A 20,985-nucleotide genomic window follows, 5' to 3' on the forward strand; every position below is an offset into this window, starting at 1 on the left:
AATTCTCTCTCTTCTGCTTCGCATCTAATTCCTTCCATTGAGTGGACATATTTTGCTTCCACTGTCAAAATTGAGTGCTCGGTCATAAACTATAATAGAAAATAGACAGTTCATCAAAATTAAATATAGGCAGCTCATCAAAATTTAATATACAATTCATCTCAACCCTAAACCCAACCCAACCCAAAATTAAATATAACAACCTTTTTGTCATTCTTGAATTTCTTGCCATCTTCTTTAAGTATCTCCGATTGAACTTGCCTAAACCATTGAAAATGAAATAATGAGCTTATCATTCAAAGCGTATTTCAAATATTTTGAAAGGCAAACGAATGAGGACATACAAATAATAGAAAAAGGCACCATGCAAAACAAATGACATATCGATGTTGGTTTTTCCCTTTGGAGCATGGCTTTGATTTGAGGGGTTTGGTCTTTTTTTAGGCATCAAAGTGTCATTGATGTGTGCCTTCACAGAAGATAAAGAAACTGTTGCATCAAAAATTTGGAGGATGATAATTTATTAGTAATTGAAGTGCATGCTTAGTTTAGTTCTACGTGAATTTGATTAGTTTAAAATAATTTCACATATTAACATGGAAACAAAAGCATTAATATTTCAAGCCATGTGTGGGTTTATGTTCACAAAGTGTTACACTGTTGCACCGAAAAAAAAAAAAAAAAAGTCTAGCAAGACACAAACCTTCTAGGCAAAATAATAGGCATAAAACGTGACCAAAATAGTTTTTGCGATATTTAACTTCGTGGTTGCAAGTTCAGTCGTAATTGTCAAACAGTAGGTGTAGGTTGTTTGACAAGTTTAATGTTGCAATTGCTTCTCCATCTTAACACAATTGTAGTCTTCAATCAAGACTTCAGACAACACCAATACAAATTAAAAAGCTAAAAAAGGGTTTCAGGTAAGTGTCTGAGTGAACCATACACCAAATCAACCAATACCACTAGACCACAACAATCAACCAAAAGACCATATTCAGAGTAATTTTGCAAAGGAGAGTGAGAAATTCAAAAACCTCAATTTTAAACAAAACCCAAATTTGCAAAACCAAAATCCCAAAATCCCTAATTTTAAACATAACCCAAATTTGCAAAACTATTACTGTTTTTATGTCTAAATTGTAATGAGCTGTTTTATTATACGAGAATATGATTTTTTATTAATGCGCTTTTTATTTTATACTTTATAATCTAAAATAGAGAAATTCAAATATGGGTATTTATTTAAAAAAATCAAATATTGCACATGCTCTAATAATTTTTCACCGGACGAGTACGACAAACAATGAAACAAACCATCGTCTGGCTCAGACCAAAACGTAATTGGTTGGTCCTCTAGTAGTAGTACCCCACGTGCAACTCTGGTGCAACAGAGACATAGTGAAGCACAAGACTCCTGGACCCAAAAGCCCTTCCAAAATCTCCATTTCCCAATCCCCTTCCTAAACCCCTCCCACCACCATAATGCAAGCCACCCTCCTAACCCCAGCTTCACGCACCGCCGTCCCAATCATACCCCTTGCCCCACTCCATGGGCTTCACCATCGCAGCCCTCCATTCTTCGTCAGAGCCGCCGTCTCCAAGACGGCCCAATCTCAGCCGTCCAATGCCGTGGACTCACCGCCTCCGCCTGCCCTGAAGCTCAACAAAAACAGCTCGCGCATCACGGGGCCCAAGTCCCAGGGTGGGTCCCAGGCCATTCTGTACGGGGTGGGGCTGTCGGAGGAGGACATGGGGAAGCCCCAGATTGGGATCTCGTCGGTGTGGTACGAGGGGAACACGTGCAACATGCACCTGCTAGACCTCTCGGAGGCTGTGAAAGAAGGGGTGAGAGAGGCGGGCATGGTGGGGTTCAGGTTTAACACGATTGGGGTCAGTGATGCTATCTCTATGGGAACTAGAGGAATGTGCTATAGCTTGCAGTCTAGGGACTTGATTGCTGATAGCATCGAGACTGTTATGGGTGCTCAGTGGTATGATGGCAACATCTCCATCCCTGGTTGTGACAAAAATGTCAGTAACTTTACTTTTCTCTCTCTCTCTCTCTCTGTCTCTCTCTCTCTCTCTCTCTCTGTCTCTCTGGGTTGTTCCAGTGATGAAATAATGTGGGGTTTAATTAAACTTGTGAGTTTTGGGATGGAAATATTGGCTTTTGTGTGCTGTTTGTGAGTTTTCTATTATGATAGGTGTTTAAATTTTTTGACTGTATTGTGAGCTCTTGGTTTATGTTTCTGCTTTTCTCTGAAATGGTGTAATGTGAGTAACGGTTCTCTCTCTTTTTTTTTTTTTTTTTTTTTTTTTTTTTCGGTTGGGGGGTTTGTTTAAGTGATGACTTTATGTGGGTTTTAACTAAATTTGTCAATTTTATAGTATATATTGACGTTTTGGATTTCTTAGGCTTGTGTGATTACATGGTGTTATTGGTTTTGGATGGCAATGTAGGCTTTTTTGTGTTCTGTATGTGAGTTTTCTATTATGATGATAGGAGTTTAGAACTTTTTGATTGTAATGTGAGCTCTTGGTTTATGTTTCTGCTTCTTTTCTGAAATGGGGTACCTGTGGGGAATATTGTGTAATGTTAAAGTTCACTTGTTTGTAGATTAAGCAGAGTTCTTTCTAAGAGGCAATTATCTATAAGTTAAAGCTTATTACTATGTTACATCTTGATACTCATAATGCGCTTTTCATAAACATACATCATATGTTTTAATTACAATTTGCAGAGTATTGTTCTTTTCTACAATAGAGATGGTCGTATCTTAAAAATTGAGGTGTTTGAATATGCACCCATAAATATTCAATCATTCTTGGAAGTGCTTTCAGTTTTATTATTATTTAAGAAAAATTGGGTATGTTTATGAAATATCAGATACATCTGGAGTTATAACCATGCTACACAGATATCTGGTGTATTTTACCATCACTTTTTTTTTGGGGGTTTTCTTTCCTCCATTAAACTCCTCATATACAGGGTTGTGTGCCTCAGCGATCTTATTTTTGAATTATTTTGTATGTCTGTAGGTTTACTGTCTTGGGACTCTGGTAGGGCCAGAGCCTTCATAGCAATTCCCTTTTTTTATCCATGGTCCTAGTCTAATAGTATTTTTGTTGTTCTCATGCACAATTGTAAATATATTTCGAGTCTTATGCTAGCACTTCTTGTAGATGCCAGGTACAATTATGGCAATGGGCCGGCTCAACCGACCAAGCATTATGATTTATGGTGGAACTATAAAGGTTCGAGATCTCTGTATGTTTCCTTTATAACTAGCTTTCTATATTTCCTAGATAATCTCTGCTATAATTTCTCCCAGTCATTGTTTAACAATATATATTATTGGGGATCAATAATGTCTCACTTAAGATATTACGATAATTAGGATTCTTCTCCATAATCAAAGAAATTTTGCATATGACTAGGGTTTTGTTAATTTGGATATTATACAGCATGGATAAATTATAACATAAGCTCAGTTTTTGAATTAAAGTTCTTTCTCTAGTTACTTCTGGATCTGTACTTTGCTTATGGTTTTTATGAAAAATAACGTCATCTTTAATTCTTTTATTAATAGGCTTACTACGCTGACCTAAAACATCTTGTTATTATTACAAGTTCGATTACTACATAATTATGTGATGATTGAGATTTTGTGATTGTACGATCTTAACTTAATATGCTTGCTATCTATTGGATTTTGCTTGTTTTATTAATCTTCTTTTTGTTTTTCTTGCAGCCTGGGCACTTCCAAGGCCATACATATGATATAGTATCTGCCTTTCAGGTATGCACTCTAAATTGCGGTTTGAATATTATTTTATGTTGTCACTGATGAACTGGAAATTGCTTTGCTGTTGTGTATAGACTTCTCATACTCTATGCTGTTCCTGCACATGTTTAAATGAAGATGTACTCTCTACTTTCTTTTAGACATAGCTATTATGGACTTTTTCTTTTTGTTCTGACTTTTGGGTTCAAAATCTTGATGGAAAAATGTCTATAAAAACACAAAACTTCAATTGTTGTTAGTGATGCAAGTCTTGCTTTAGTAGCAATTTTCTGCTTTTGTTGATCAGTTTTGAGGTCTCATTTAAATTGTTCTTCATTGCCTACTTTTACAAATGATAATTGCTTATGTGAAGATAAAAGGCTTGCCTACTTTAAATTGTCCCATTTGAAGATAAAAGGCTACTTCAAAATGTAAATAATTATGTTTGCAATGTGGTAAAGGCTGTAAAGCTAAACTCTTTGGTAATGTATTTTTTTTTTATTTTTTTTTATATTGTAGTGTTATGGAGAATATGTAAGTGGATCCATAAGTGATGAGCAGAGGAAGGATGTTCTCCGCAACTCCTGTCCTGGGGCTGGGGCTTGTGGTGGAATGTATACAGCTAATACAATGGCTTCTGCCATTGAAGCTATGGGAATGTCAATTCCTTACAGGTAAAGATATTCTTCAGATGAGAACTTAATATATTGTTTGCAATCAATCCATCTCTTATCTTTTGTTTTTGTTTTTTTTTTTTTTTTTTCTAAAAGCTCGTCTACACCTGCTGAAGATCCATTGAAGTTGGATGAGTGCCGTTTGGCTGGGAAATATCTCTTGGAATTATTAAAAATGGATTTGAAACCACGAGATATTATTACTCCAAAGTCACTACGTAATGCAATGGTTATTGTCATGGCATTAGGAGGGTCTACCAATGCCGTTTTACACTTGATTGCTATTGCCAGGTGAGAAGCCATATTTCCCCAGGTTGCTAATAATTGTTTGCATGCAAATATCGACTGACAAGATTCTTGGCAGGTCTGTTGGTCTGGAATTAACTCTAGATGATTTTCAGAAAGTTAGCGATGAGGTTCCATTTCTTGCAGATCTTAAGCCTAGTGGCAAGTATGTCATGGAGGATGTACACAAGGTCTGAATTTTAGTGAATATCTTTTCTTTTACTTAATGTGACAATTTGTGGCATATATTGCGTGCATATGACTTTTTTTCGATCAGTTTCTAGACTATATTTTCCGTTTCTCTTGATGAGCCAGTATTAATTATTTTAATAGATTGGAGGAACACCGGCAGTCATTCGCTACCTTTTGGAGCGTGGATTTTTGCATGGGGATTGTATGACTGGTATATGTTCAGATTATTTGCATTATTGGAAATACATAGTTTAAGCTGTAATGCTCATAATATTAACATAAGGATATCTCTTTTATAGTCACTGGGAGGACACTAGCTGAGAATGCGGAAAGTTTCCTACCTTTGTCTAAAGGGCAGGTATGAGCTAACTCCCTTTTAAATTAACTACTTGAAATGTTTCTATTGTTTTTTGCTGTCAATAAATCATGCATTTGGAGATAAACATCTAATACAGTTCTCTCACGCCTGTTTATTTTTTAATCTTTTTTTTTTCCTCCTGTTCATTCAGGATGTAATAAGGCCCTTGGAGAACCCTATCAAGAAAACAGGCCACATCCAAATAATGTATGGAAATCTTGCACCGAAGGGTTCTGTAGCAAAAATTACGGGAAAAGAGGGGCTATATTTCTCTGGTGCTGTTTTCTGTTTTCTCTTATTTGTTTAATGGTTTTGTGAAGTTAAAAATTCATTTTCTTTAATATCAAAGTCACTGTAAAAATACTCCAGGTCCGGCACTTGTCTTTGAAGGAGAGGAGTCTATGATTGCAGCTATCTCAGAGGATCCAATGAGTTTTAAGGTCTGTTCTTGTTCCATGATTGTACTTGTCTCTGGTATACTTTCTTGACGAACTTCCAATTAGAAATGATCTTGGATAATAAAAAATTGCAAATTTCTGGTTACTGTTGCTTAATAATTTGAGCTTGAGATGAATTGTAGGCATATTGTTTTCTGCATCATGCAGATGTTGCATGATTGCTTTAAATTGAATTTTATTAATCAAACTCACATGTTAAAATGGAATATCTAATTTCTTGTATATATTTGTTATCTACCAGGGAAAAGTAGTTGTTATTAGAGGAGAGGGGCCAAAGGGAGGACCAGGCATGCCCGAAATGTTAACACCAACCAGTGCAATAATGGGTGCAGGACTAGGGAAGGTATAGTTAATCAAAATCCATGCTTGCATTGTAATTAGTTGTCTGTCCTTGTGAGTTGACTTGAAAATGCTATATTTTCATTCACATGAAGTGTGCCAGTTACTTGCTTGAGTGGTCCAACAGTAATGGTTTTACTTCAACCCATTTTTTTATCTTTTGTTTTTAGGTAATGCTAATGATTTAAAAAAATAAAAAAATAAAATCCCATCATGGCCCTTTCAAGCTACACCACACTGCTCTAGTTGACAACCCAGTTATTGTTTTGTTATGGATGTTTCATTGGATATTGCTTTCAAGTGTTGCAGGAGGTTGCGTTATTGACCGATGGTAGGTTTTCAGGCGGTTCACATGGATTTGTTGTTGGCCACATATGTCCTGAAGCCCAGGTGCCTTTAACTTTTTTATTCATGTTATTTGATTTTAGTTTGTACATCTTGATAGATTTGTGTCTCCAACTTGATCAATTATGCGTGTGTCTTTGAGTGTATCTCGTGTTGGAGGCCACTTAGGCCTATGGGCACAAGAATGACTTCAGATAGGGAAATATTTGAAGAGTTAGATGTGAGAATGAGAGAAAAGATATGGGAGTGAGGTGTTTAGGATTGAAGAGTAATTATGTAATTTTGTTTTCCTTCACCAAAATAAAATTGAGAGGGAGTACACGCCCTCCCTGGGCCTTAGCTCCCTTTTCTCCATCAGCTTGAGTCCCCATACAAAAAATGTTAGAAGAAATGAGTCGGTGGTTTTAATTTTCGGTGATTTCACCATTAAACCCAAATAAATTTGAACATGGCTTGGCACAATACCATATTTACTTGTGTTGTTTAAGCTGAAACAACATTAGTGCAGAAAAGAGTGCTCATGGGATGCGTTGTAAATTGTTTTCAGGAAGGTGGTCCTATTGGATTAATTGAAAATGGGGACATCATCAACGTTGATGTCGAAAACAGGAGAATAGATGTCCAGTTAACAGATGAGGAGATGGAGAAGCGAAGAAAGAACTGGATTCCACCTCCATACAAGGCCAACCGTGGAATTTTGTACAAGGTATGTCAGAATCTTCTTTTGAAACTCTCCTTTCCCTGTTATGAAGATGTGATTCTTGTGTTTAAAGAAAAACCCTCTTCTTTATTTCCAGTACATCAAGAATGTGCAATCAGCTTCAAAGGGATGTGTGACTGACGAGTAATGGTGAGGACAGTGATATAGATGGCACATATAGAGTGTGAGATATCAAAGCCCAGATTGGTAAACGCCATGTGGACATGTTGCGTGCTTTATTGTGGCTCCTTTAGGATGGATTCGGCTATGTAGTTCTTTCTTTTGTTTGTTGTGTCCATAAATTTTGTTGGGACTAGGTGTTTTAAGTCTTTTATTAGTTGGACGTTTCAAATTTATCCTTATTCCATCTTTTCTAAACAACTTCATATTCTTTACACACACAAAAAAAAAAAAAAAAAAAAAAAAAAACCACCCATTCTCCCCTGCGTCTAACTCAATCCCATATTGACTTTGCCATGTTTAATGGTCACCATGCCCATTGCTCCAAGGTCAGCCATATAAGCAAAAGTAAAAAGGGCCAAACCAGTCAACGTTGCAATTAAATTCAACCCAATTGGAACGGTAAGAACCCCCAAATGTAAAAGCTTTTCGTTGCCAAACCGAAAATTTTAAGGTTCAAATTGGTTGTTGAAGTGATCAAAACAGGCCATTGTGTTACCAATAAAGAAGAGATAATCAACCCAAAACCTCGGTGCAGTTAAAAGCAAAAGGCAAGCTCACTTATATAAAGAAAATAGTATATATCATGCAGCTAGCATTGGAAACCTGCCGCATTGGAAGATATAAAGGCTTTTGGTAAGTCGATGAGGGTTTGAGTTGGGAGGCTTTGGAGAGGAGGAAAGTGAGTTTGAGGAGGTTTTGTGAGGCTTCCAGTGCGAATAGGTTGGATTGGGGATCTGGACGAGGAAAGGGTGAAAAGTAATTTTGTAAAGAAGATGTAAAAGGGTATAATTGAAACTTTAGCTAATAGGTGTTGTTATTCGGATCCAACTTTTTTATCTGTAACTCTAGCACATTCTTTACACCTACTTTCAATTTAAAAAATTTAAAACTTATTAGTACACCTAACATTTTTTCAAAAATACCCTTACTAAAACCCAACAAACAAACTTAACATATTTTTACTTTTTATACCCAACACCATCACCACCACCCAACACCCAACGCCAATACCTCACCACCCATAACTCACCACCACCACCCATTGCCTTCTACATCAAAATATTTTTTTTTGAACTGCAATAGATTGAATCCTAGCTGTTTAATGTTGAACTTGAACACAAAGGGGAGAGTTTTGAAATTTATTTTTCGAATTTTGTTTGACACTGTTTAACCGAACAAGTATAAGGATGTTCGGCAACAAACAACCGAACAGGTAGAAGGATTTTCGGCTACGCAAAACTGAACAGGTAGAAAGATATTCGGTTGGCAACCACCGAACACTTTTTTTCTAAATTTTTTAGAGGTGTTCGGTAGTGTATGGCCGAACGGACAACACTATATTCGGTGCTTTATTGTCGAACGACTCACAACATGTTCGACTCTAGTGTGCCAAACATGTTGCGATTTCAATTTTTGAAAATAAACGCTTAGTCTATTAAAACTCAAATGAATGATGAAAATACTTCATTTAAAGACTCTCAAACCACAATTTAACCATTCATTGGTCAATATTAAACTTGTTTGCATCAGTATGAAGAGTGTTATAATGTGTTTAGGGTTTTGATAGAGAGTTGAGTGACGATGTGAGTGAAGAATTGATGTCGAGTATTGAGAAATGTTAGTGAGCTAAAAATAAAGTAAATTAGCAAAAAGCCACAAAAAATTGTAAGTTTCACTCATAAATCCATGTAAACGATCTATTTATTTTTAAGCCACAATGAGTAGTTTAAAACTAAATTTTCTTGACGCCGTATGTAACCCTCATAGAGTTATACTTTATTTTGTTATAATGTAGTAGGTAAAGAATTACACTTTATTTTATTATGATGCATAATGTAACTTTTGTAGAGTTACACTTTATAATTCATAGAATTACACTTTATTAAATGATGTAGTATTGCTTTAAAGTTTAAGCATTTGAAGTTTAAGTTGTATGACTTCATATTTAGGATTTAAGGGCTTTAGTTCTAAATTTTAAAGACTAAAATAAACCATAAACTCTCAAAAGAATTAAAAAAAAAATTAAACTAAAACTTGGATATGCTTGAATACCTTACTTTTGTATGGTTGAGTTTGAATAATATTGAATACTTCATACTTGTTTTTTTTTTAAATTGTGGCTTACAAATATATTTTGTGGCATAAAAATAAAGAAATTAGAAATTTGAATTTATAACTAAAAAATGTTGTATGTTGTGACTTATTAATAAATAAGTCCTAAAATAATGGTTGGTTAACTTTAGAGCCATCCACTTAAGACCATAACTTAATAACATTAAATTTAAAAAACAAACAAAAATTAAAACTAGAAATTGAAAAACCTAGCATAAAAATATATATGCATATTATCTTTACTTTATTTTAAAAAAAATAAACGGAAAAACAGGTTTTTTTTTGGCCAAAAACGGAAAAACAGGTTAAGTATGAGGTAATGAGTGCTATCTCCATGATAGCATACCCTCCTCATTCGAGGCAAGACCCCACGGGTATGAAACTGTAGGAAAAATTGCCACCTCAAAACTAGATAAGCGAGCCAAATACCAAACTCTACAAGTTTTAATTAGAATTTTAAATTTCATCTAAAATTTCATCATTTTGGAATTCCCTAGCTTAAACTTCAAGTCTTCATCCATCGCACTGTTACAGGCTCACAGCACATAACAGAATTGACAAAAAGCCATCTCTTTATAATATAGATGATGGTACATCCACAAAATATAATATGTATATGAAAAACTTAAAGGAGATACATAAAATAGTAATTTGACATTCAAAAGATTAATCAACAATTATGCATCTCCAAAAGGGAGAAATGAAAACTTGAATATTTATTGACATATCAAACTAAGAAGGCCACATTTGTAATTCCTCCTCGGCCCTCATTTTGTATTGAATGCACCATGAGATAGCAGTGCAGTTAAACATTTTATTTGAGGGCTTGATAAGATCACAAGTATTTGACCATACCACGACCCTCGACACTTAGTTTTGTGGCCTGAAGCTGCCTCTTCTTTGGTGCCTTCAACTGCTGCAACTTCCTATTCATCTGCCATTAAAAAAAAAAAAACTTGCTTGAATGGAGATTTCGAAAAGACAACTCAGGACAAACAAGAAATCAATAGAATAATGATTAATGAAGCCACACTCATATGAAAGGGAACACAAAAGACTAAACGTTCCCTCACATGCATGACCCACAAAGACCTTTCTGTCTACCAATTTGATGGAAAATTGATTATATCATTCAATTGCAAACGTTATAAAATAAAACTACAAGGGTATTATTCTTTAAATTAAAACTACATGGAAAAAAGTGAAATATGGGCCAAACTAAAGGGCAAAAAAAAAGTCATTTGGTCTTTGGATTTAGGTAATCTCTTTAGAAGCCGCCAAAAAAAATATGTAATCTCTTTATGTCACTTTTGTCAATGAAAAGAAACTAGTAAGTATTAAGTTGATAAAAGACAGAAGCTGAAAGATCTAAAGGCAGCTCAAGAAATTGGCAAACAAGAGGAAACCTTGCCTCTTTTATTTTAAGAGAACCAAAAAAGAATAAAACAAAACCACATATGAAGCGCTATTTGTATTCACATTGCAAAGGCAAAATTTTGACAAAAGATTCACACATCTTTATTCATTTTGTTCATATGTTTATCATTAAAAAAAAGAAACCAACCTTCATACGGCGCTGATCCTGTATCGATTGTTTAGCACGGGCTCTAATTTCATCAGGATCAATCTTAGATTGTGGGCGCACCACAAAATCCATTGGTGTCGCTTCTGGCCTTGAAGCATGTTGCCGAGAAGACGATTGGCTGGATTTTCTTTCCCTGTATCGAAGTCAAATTAAAATTTGAAAGAAATCGCTTCCAGAGAAATGGCAGAGAAAATAAGCAGCAGCAATTGAAGGTGGACTCTCCAAAATAGGATCAAGCATTTTAATCCATCCTCACATCTTACCTTGAGAATTCATCCAAGTCAAGATCACCATCTCTAGATTCCATTCCTGTACCATTGTTCACTGGCCTGTGGAATTAAATACAAAAAATAAATTTAACAAACCCAATTAATACACAAGACTAGAGAAAGTTTAAATCAAGTTCAAAATGAATTTGCATATACACAGAGTAGCAATAAGATGTTATTTATGCAAGGAAAAAAAAATCTCACTTTTTCATTGATGGCCTTCTAAAGGGAACCCTCTCATCATCAATGTTTCTCATATCCTCAAACCTTGTACTTTTATTAAATATTGGTCGACTCTGCAGTCATGTTAATGAAAAGATGTCAACAACATTGCATAGGAGAAAGAACCCTATTCAGTGAGCGTTAACTAGAATAAACAAATAACTATTATCTCAATCCAGAATTTATCTACAGTTAAACAGGAAATGGGTCTCCTAGATATGATCCTTGGACAAGTAGAATAGGTATACACACCACAACCCCTTATTAGTGCCACACAAGGAGAAACTCCATAAATGCATGAAGTACTAGAGAAAGAATCACATTACCCATTTGTCAACCAATTCCTTTGCAAGTTTTCTGTTGGAAGTTGTTTCTTCATCAGATTTTGACAAAAACATAATGACCTGCCCGAGAACAAAGTAAATCAGTCCAAGTTTACCAAACCATAAATATTGAGGTGTGATTTGATGCCTTATCAAATCCTAACCTTTCCAAGGCCACTCTTCTTCAGTTGTTCTCTTCTATCATACTGCTCTAGATCAATAGGGAACTACACAACAGAAGCAACATTTCAGATCCTACATAAAATTATTGACATCCATTACTACATGTCACATTAAAATGGGGGAAGGTGTATACATCAGTCAAAATCTTCAAAATTGCTGCACGTATATTTATATTTGGTAAACTTCCATCTGGAAGAGGTTCAAGCCAATTCTTCAGTAGAGTTAGTACTCCATGATCTAAGAACTCTTGTTGAAGCTGCTTCCTATAACAAGAATAGTACCAATAAAATTAATAAAATATTCTAGCAATGATAAATAGATGTGTTGTAAGTACATTCGACGAAATGAGGGGAGGAGACAGGGGAAGAGAGAGAGACAGAGAGAAATCACATGCAAACAGCTTACTTTGAGAGGACCTCTGTAAGAAGAGGCAACTTCTTGAGTTTATTAATGGCAGGTTTCCCCTGTCTATTAAATTCCGCATCCTCTTCAGCTGTAACCTCGAGCTCAGCCATGACATTCTCAACCAGCAATGCTATTTCCGCAGGACTTTTTTCGTTCTTCTTCCTTCTCTTACCCATCTTAAAAAGGTCATTGATTTCATCATCTTCCTCACCCTCTTCGGCCTAAAAAGTTCAAAACAATAAACATATAGGAAAAGAAATCAGGCTACGAAGAGACCATCTGGACCAAGTAGTAAGCAATCATTAGTCTTCGAACATCATCAGTTACAACACGTGGTATCAATATACAAGTTGAAGACAGGAAACACTGTCAATCAACCGACGTTATAATCCATCTCATGACTTTATATTCCATGTTGTGGCATTATGTCATAAGCATGTACATGGAAGCACAAAAGGATGAAAAAATAACCTCAGGGTGATGACTAGGAGAACGTCGTTCATTGTCACTTCCATACCGATCAGCAGGATGCACACCACTGTCATCTATAAAGTTGTCATCATCAAAATTCCTGACACCCTCTTGATCATCCTATTCCATTGAAAAGGATAAAACAATTAGTAAGTTCCAATCGTAAGCTAAAGTGAAGTGTTAGAGAAAAAAAAAAATCAACTTTCCAATCTCCATGATATATAACCTTATAAAGGTCAGTAAAAAAATTCCTTATAGTTATGGAAAACATAAACCAATAGGCCATCTCTCTGACTCCTAATTCTGAACATCACCAAATAAAAGGTTCTTACCGACCACAACTACAGTTAGCACAATTAAAATATAAAATCTTTTAGTACAAAATGACATAGCAATTACAAATACTTTTTCTTTTATACTAGAAACCTTAGACACGACTGGATAAAATGGATACATTCAGACAAAAGTTGTTCTTAAATATCAGAAATCAACCTGTTCCATCTACATAAATTGAAGTAGGCAAAACTCAATGAAACAACTATTTAAAAAAAAAAAAAACAATCATCATTGTTAAACCAAAGCGGATACAACCTAATCCAACTCAATGATTTAACAGTACAAATCAATGCACAAAATCACATAACCCCAGGATAAATGTAACCTTTCAATCATCCTATTCAGCCATAAAAACTGAAACCCAATTCCTCAAATGAAAACAAAATCAATAATAACCTCAGAATCGCCGCCGGCGATTGTATCCCACATCTCCTTGACCTCCCCATCGGTTGCCGCCGCCGCCTTGTCCGAAAACGATCTCCTGGGAAATTTCGACCCCTTCTTCTCCCCCGAGACCTTATGCCTCTTCTCCTTCCTCTTCCGCTGCCTCTCATCGCCATCCTCGCCATCATCGTCCACCAAATCAGAGCTCACAGGCACTTTTCCCACGTTGCTCTTCTTGATCAGTCGCTTCCTCGGCTTGCCTGTTTTCAACGACGAGGGGTCGGCGTCGTAGACGGGGGTCTGGGACCGGTCCCGGTCGCGCCAATCGTCGGTGTCTTCTAGGGCGTCGTCTTGGTGGGGCTCGGGAGATGGGTCGCGAACCGTTTCGAAGTCGTCGTAGTTCATCAATGCCTCTCCATCTTCGTCGCGGTACCTGAAATCGATTAACAATGATTGATCAGAAACATGGAATTGAAGAAAAACCTAACCCTAAACCTTGAATTTGTGAGTGAGGAACGTACGGATTGTCTTCGTAAGCCATGGAGTGGCGCTGGTCAGGATGCCCAACTCTCTGTGATTTTGCGATAGAAAGAAAAGTGAATGTGCTTCTCTCTTCGTTAACAAGGCGTAAAAAACAAAGTGAATGTTTGGGGAGAGGGGCAGGAGACTCTTTATTTATTTGATAAAAACGTTATTTATTATTTTTGATTAAATTATAATTTTCTCTTTTTTTTTAACTGATAATTTTTCTAATTTAAATGAGTGATAAATTTTTGGGGTTAATTACATATATATACCTCAACTATACACCAATCATCAGTTGGGTACCTCAGGTTTAAAAACTTTCATTATGGTACATCAACTTATGTTTTTTGTCAATTAAATACCTCCGTTAGTTTGACCGTTAGTCTGACCGTTATCTACTGAGTTGGCGCTGACGTGGCATACGTGGACCCCACCATTAAATATTGACTTGGCATTTAAAAATAGCCACATGTACAAAAATTAATAAAAAAATAAAAAATCCATTAAAATTATATTAAATAGAAAAAAAAAAGACAAAAAAAAAAAAAAACCCGCCCCCCCTGGCCCGACTTCACCTCCCTACCCAGCCCCCTCCCTCACCCTTTCTCCCCTACCAATCCCCGCCCCTCCCTCTGCCACCCAGCCCCAGCCAGCTCCATCGCACCCCCTCACCCCAGCCCGCCCCTATCCTGCCCAACCCAGCCTCTTCCTTTCCTCTCACAAAGATGCTACTAACGTACCCACAACAAATTGGAACCTGAAATTAAAACCAAAATCCCATTAAACTCAATTATAAACTATTGAACCAAAAACCCACAAATATGAATTTGCAAACTCACCACTGCAAGCTTTTCTGAATGTGAAACTAAACCAACAAATATGCACCACCTGAAATTAAAACCAAAACTCAATCGAACATATGCAACAAAAAAAAAACAACTCAAATGGGTTTCGGTGGGCTGGGGTTGGGTTATTGTGGGAGGGCGGCAGGTCGGGGCTGGGGGAGATGAGATTCGGTCTTGGTGGGGCTGGTGGGTTTCGGGGCTAAGAAAAAGAGGAGAGGTAGGGAGATGAGAGAGAAAGTAAGGCAGAGAGAGAGGATACATGGGATGGGTTTCGGTGGGCTGGGGGTTGGGTTTTGGTGGGAGGGTAGTAGGTCGGGGCTGGGGGAGATGGGATTCGGTGATGGTGGGGCTGGTGGTTTTTGGGGCTAAGAGAAAGAGGAGGGGCAAAGAGAGATGAGAGAGAAAGTACGGTAGAGAGAGGGAGGATATAGGGGATGGGTTTTGGTGGGCTGGGGGTTGGGGGTTGGGTTGTGGTGGGAGGGCGGCAAGTCGGGGCTGGGGGAGATGGGATTCGGTGGTGCTGGGGCTGGTGGGTTTCAGGGTTGAGAGAAAGAGGAGAGGCAGAGAGAGATGAGAGAGAAAAGAAACAAGAAAAGAAAATGCAGATTTGAAAACCCAGATTTGAAACAAGAAAAGAAAATGCAGAGCAACCCAAATTTGATCCAGTGGTGGGTCTTGCCCTTCTAAGCGACGACGGCGGCGTACCTTTGAGGCGTGTTATTGATGAGTGTGGGGAGGAGGGGTGGCTGGGGGCAGGTGCAGGGGGTCTGGGCTTTGATTTTGGTGGTTAAGTGTGGATGAAGATGATGATGATGAGAGTAGTAGAAGAAAAAAAAAAACAACTGGGGATTTGATTGAGGGATCTGTGATCTGTATAATGATGGAGATGTTTTTCTGGTTGTGCAGGGGAGGCGGGGGGAGGCGGTGGGGATTCTGGGCTTTTGTTTTTTTTTTTTTAAATTCAATTATTTTTTAATATTTTATATCATTTTCAAAGTTTTATTAATATTTTATTATTTTTGGTTTACGTGGCTATTTTTTAATATTTAATGGTGGGGTCCGCGTGTGCCACGTCAGCGCCACGTAGGCATTTAACGGTCTTCCTAACGGTCAGACTAACGGAGGTATTTAATTGACAAAAAACATAAGTTGATGTACCCTAATGAAAGTTTTTAAACCTGAGGTACCCAACTGATGATTGGTGTATAGTTGAGGTATATATATGTAATTAACCCTAAATTTTTGTTTTTTTTTTATTTTTATTTTTTATCAACAACTATCATTTATGAGTTTTAACTTTTAACTAAAAGCCTCCTCTTTCACAAGGAAAAATTGAGTGGTGTCATCTAGGGTTGGGAAAAGTCTCTGACAAATTGAATCTGATCGACCCTCCGACCGAAAACAAATCGAAAAAACTAAGGTGGTGGAACATCAAACCAACGGGCGGCAGTTCTCTATCAAACCGATCCTTGTCGGTTGCGGTGGCGGTTTGGAAATCCCATACCGCGACCTGCTTTTCTTCTTCTCGTGTGCCTGGCTACATCTCAGTGTCTCACCGCCGACCGCCAAGCTAAACAACACCCAGATGCAAGCCTGCAATGTCGCCGGTGCTGTGTTGCCTCCTCGAAATTGCCCAGCTGCAACGTCGCCAGTATTGCAAGCAAGGGAGCCAAAGAAGAAGAAGATAACAGAGTTGGCACTTAACAGTGTTGCCGGAGAAGAATAGAGAGGAGAGATAAGGTGACCGACCACCATCACCAAGAAGCTGTCGGTAACTGAACTTGTCTGTGGTGGTTACGAGTCTAGCCTTACTATCGGTGTTGGTACGGTAGTTGGTTGAGTTGCCTCTGTTCGGTTACCAAACCGATTCCACCCATAGTGTTATCTACTAAACCAAAATAGTCATTTACAAAAGGGAGTATTGATAAAATTAATAAAGTAAGTTTGCCATGACGTCTCTAAGGGCATGTTTGCTAACACATGAGAAATGGGAATGGGAGGAATCAATGATTCTCATTCGTACTAGTTCCTATGTTTACTAACACATGAGGAATGAATTGTGATTAGAATCCATGCAAAATCAATAATGGAATTCTTGATATTGGGGGAATGAGATTTCTTAGAAAGTTTGGAGCGGGAGAAAGGGAATGAGAATGAACTTTTTATCATGCCAGAACTATCCTAACTTTAAAAAAAAAAAAAAAAATCTTAAAAAGTCATTCACATATAAAACAAAAATGGTTTGATATACAAGACATCTAGTAACACTAATAAGATTTTTTTTTTTCCCAAATATTAGTATAGTTACATTTAAGTTAGATATATATCTAACAAAAAAAAAAAAAAAAACTAAACAATTGATGGGTAGCCCAATATATATCTTTTTTTTTTTAATGCGAAACATTGAATTATGCTTTATTATTAGCAAACTTATTTTTTCCATTTGAAAAATTGTGATTAGTATAAGGGCTTATTTTTTCTAAGCCAATTATATAAGAGCAATTTAGTAATCAAATTAATTTGGGAAATTTTTTTAAGTAGGCCTTAAACTTTGGTTTCTGTGTCAATTTAAGACCTGAACTTTAGGTTATATCAATGTTTCTCCTCAACGTAAGTTTTAAAGTCAATGTACCCCTTTTGTTAGATTAATTATATTTTTCGTTAAACAATGATCATGTATAACGCAAATGACATGATCACTTTTTCAAGACTAATTTCGTCAAATCCCTTTTAAATGCATCTAAGCTTATTGACTTGGCAGACAAAAATCCATCATTGCTTGGGGTTGGAGTCGTCCGGTGTGGGATGATGACATCTTGGAGTTGCAATGAAGGCGTTCCAATTTCTTTTTTGGCATCACCGTTACAAAGGAGAAGTTGTAACTCTATTAATGAAGCTTGTCACATGCCAAGCTCTAGCAACCGTCGCTCAAAGAAAGGGTAGAGGCGGTGGTTCGGCCATGGAAGCACAACTAAGCTTGTCTTGTTGTGGTTGTTGGGACTTATATAGGCTGTGATTCTTGGATAGTGAGCTAATTGGCAGAGAGTATAGAGCTCCAAAATGAGTTGGTTTGATTTGTTCGGATTGAACATGGCAAAAGAACAAGGGGTCTCCTCAACTGAGATTTTAAAGAAGTTTAAAATTTCAAAGATTTTATGAATTTTTATTGATTTTTATGGAATCCATCAAAATCTAAGTGAAAAAGGCTGGAATTCTCATAGTCTTTGTTATGTGAACAAAATTCATCCAAATTCACCAAAATTCATCACTTAGTGAAATCTATGAGTTTTTTAGGACACCTGAATTTCTAAGGAATCTATTAAAATCTAAGTTGGAGATACCTAGATTTCTATAAAATCCATTAAAATCCTAATTGAGGATGGTAGATTTTGTTGAACTTTTAAAATCTATTAAAATTCGAGTCGGGACACCAAAATAAATTTTGATTTTTTTTTCCTTAATTTTCTTTCGTTCGTTTAGAAGAAGATGGTAAATTTTCATTTTGGAAAGAGGTAGATTGTGGTGCTTCTTGTTTTTGTTTTGTTTGCCAACTTTGTTGTTGGATGGGTGGGTATTTGCTTTAGGCTTATTTGCACATTTACTCTTTGAAATTATAGTTTTGTCTCACTTTACCCACTTACAGCTTATTGTTTCAATTAGGTTTCTCATGTGTCTTACTGTGAGACCCAAAATTTTCCAAATTTATTTTGGAATTTTTCTTTAATTTCTAGAATTTTTCTAGAAATTTGTTTGGCGGAAAATCGTATTTTTCCCTTAAGCTTTAATTGTTTGACCAACTTTAACTAGAGTTTGGACCCAAGTTAGACCTTTAAAAGGTGGTACTTTTACTCACGAATCCAACGGAGCAAGTCTCGTATTATTCCGAGTCCGGAAAATTATTTTATGAATTTCCCAAAATTTCATTTTTAAAAGCATTTTATCTTAGTTTGTGGAGCTTGAAATTTTCGAAATTTTTCTAAAGGGAAAATTGGTAATTTGACCTCATAGTTAATTAGTACTAGTCGATACGAGTCCGTAGTATTTTTCGGGGTATTTTTCCGAGTCCCGAGCTATTTTTAATTAATTTTTGAAGTTGAGAAAAATAGGAAAAATAAAATAAAATAGGAAAAACACCAGATCGCGCCACGTGGCACGATCTGGAGCGTCCAACGATGCATGGCAGCAAGATCTGATGGCTGCATGTGCAGCCAAGTGTCAAAGCCTTCGCCACGTGTCAATTTCTCATTGGTCAAAGTTATGACGGTTGACTTGAGTCAACCCAGTCAACTCGGATGAGTCAACCGAGTTGACTCACTCACTCACCCTATAAATAGTGGCGCGAACCCCAGCTGATCCTCACAAATTCAGCCGCACGCTTCCCAAGAGAGAGCTTCTCTCTCCTCTCTCCTCCTTTCTCTCTCTTCTTCAATCTTGTTTTGAGTTTATCTTGAGTTCTGGAGCTCCGATCGACGATCCGATTTCGCCTACGCGATCGTGGCGACGAGCTCTTCAATTCTAGTAGTGTGAAGGCTATGTTTTGGTGAAGTTTTAAAAAAATCATTTCTGAGCTACATAGGTAATTTCTTGATCCCTGTCGAATTTCTGCTAAAATTTTGTTAAATAAATCTCTTGTTAATTAGGCTATTTTAATCTTATTATTTAGCAAGTCTAGTAGTACCGAGACTCTGCTCGTGGGAAGTCTTCAACAGGTATACCCTTAACCCAGCTTATTTGATTTGCTGTTGTTTAAGTGGTGGTTATAGACGAAACACCGTTTAACTGTTGTTATTAAATGAACTTAATAAATATTGAGGCCATATCAGTGGTAACCAAATAACGTGATGACTAAGGTCAGTCCATGAGCATACATGCGTTGGGTACTGAGCCAGAGCTCCCTCAGTTTCCCCATGCACTGACCTGGTCACGTTGTAAGGTTCATATCTGATCAACCTCCTCGACAATAAATTAAAATAAACTTAGAAACCACACGGTCTGACATGACTGTCTGCCTCGGGGAGCAGGGTCATGCCGGATCAAGAATTTAGAGAAGCCTAGCAAGTTACGCTAGTGCCAAACCTCTAAATTTTACCTGGTCTTAATAGACAAGGCCGAGAGTACGTTTAGTACGTTCCTAATAGCTGTCGTCGGATTCGGATCTCCAGTTTCCCAACAGGTACAAGTGGGACCCAGACACAGGAAAGGGATCAGGCAAGGGACACACTTTGGTAAAGCAGGTAGGGGGAAGGTACCATATCCCGGTTATTGGATTTCCTGCCTATTTTCGTACTATATGTATATGAAAATGTCTTTCACAGAGAATGTGCATGATTTTTGTATGGCATATTTGTGTGATTTTCTGTGTGATACCTTGGACGACCTGAGAGTAACGGGCACGTGTTGTGACCTTGGGTTTCGATCCCCTAAACCTCCGGAGGGGTAAGTACGGACTGGTTAGTCGAATGTCCTTCTGGGGAGGCTAACCAATGTGGTATTACCAGGTAAATGGATACTCTCACCACAGTATCAAGGTGGTGGTTGAATTTCCGATACTGGTGGTTGGCCTGTATGTGATCGGTCGCAGGTATGTTTCTGAACTATGTCACGTGACAGGAAGGATTTTCACTGAAAAAGATGTATGAGCATGCAAAGGCTTTACTCACTGATTATTGGCATAATTATCTTTATCATTACTGGCTTTGGTTACAATATTATTGATATTGATACCCTGTTTTTGGGTGTGCATTGCTTTTAAACTGTTTTCCTTGAAATCCTATATTTTCGAGTATTGTTTCAAACCTAACCAGGATTTTCCCTCGAGGGGAAGCGATGAACGTATGTGACGCTTACCCCCTACTGTACTCTTGTGAGTGCAGATAATCCAGTTGTTGGAGACCAAGATTGAGGTCGTGGGTGTGGCACTTGCAGCTTGTCAGTTTCAGTCTTGCTATCTGGTTTAGATCCTTTCTTTGGATCTGTGGTGGTGTTTCTCTTTCATCCTCGTAGGTG

The 20,985-nt window shown here is 37.2% G+C and overlaps 2 protein-coding genes across 2 annotated transcripts; one reads left to right on the forward strand and one right to left on the reverse strand.

Annotated features, from left to right (window-relative positions):
• Nucleotides 1-1,406: 1,406 nt before the first annotated feature.
• On the forward strand, nucleotides 1,407-7,565 carry LOC147273395 (dihydroxy-acid dehydratase, chloroplastic-like). Its single transcript, XM_086256729.1, has 14 exons — nucleotides 1,407-2,031; nucleotides 3,184-3,255; nucleotides 3,753-3,800; nucleotides 4,305-4,459; nucleotides 4,556-4,750; nucleotides 4,824-4,935; nucleotides 5,078-5,147; nucleotides 5,236-5,294; nucleotides 5,446-5,569; nucleotides 5,664-5,734; nucleotides 5,994-6,095; nucleotides 6,401-6,481; nucleotides 6,984-7,142; nucleotides 7,234-7,565. The coding sequence occupies exons 1-14, from the start codon at nucleotides 1,483-1,485 to the stop codon at nucleotides 7,282-7,284; spliced, it is 1,848 nt and encodes a 615-aa protein (XP_086112855.1). The 5' UTR covers nucleotides 1,407-1,482; the 3' UTR covers nucleotides 7,285-7,565.
• A 2,460-nt stretch (nucleotides 7,566-10,025) lies between these two features.
• Nucleotides 10,026-14,278, reverse strand: IWS1 (Transcription elongation factor (TFIIS) family protein). Its single transcript, XM_086257169.1, has 11 exons — nucleotides 14,131-14,278; nucleotides 13,622-14,042; nucleotides 12,890-13,009; nucleotides 12,419-12,639; nucleotides 12,147-12,276; nucleotides 11,995-12,057; nucleotides 11,834-11,911; nucleotides 11,490-11,581; nucleotides 11,280-11,345; nucleotides 10,996-11,149; nucleotides 10,026-10,365 (listed from the first exon to the last, which is right to left on the reverse strand). The coding sequence occupies exons 1-11, from the start codon at nucleotides 14,148-14,150 to the stop codon at nucleotides 10,267-10,269; spliced, it is 1,464 nt and encodes a 487-aa protein (XP_086113295.1). The 5' UTR covers nucleotides 14,151-14,278; the 3' UTR covers nucleotides 10,026-10,266.
• Between the last annotated feature and the right edge of the window lie 6,707 nt (nucleotides 14,279-20,985).

The sequence above is a fragment of the Dryas octopetala genome, chromosome 9, assembly GCF_963921425.1.
Source record: "Dryas octopetala chromosome 9, drDryOcto1.1, whole genome shotgun sequence".
NCBI classification, from domain to species: Eukaryota; Viridiplantae; Streptophyta; class Magnoliopsida; order Rosales; family Rosaceae; genus Dryas; species Dryas octopetala.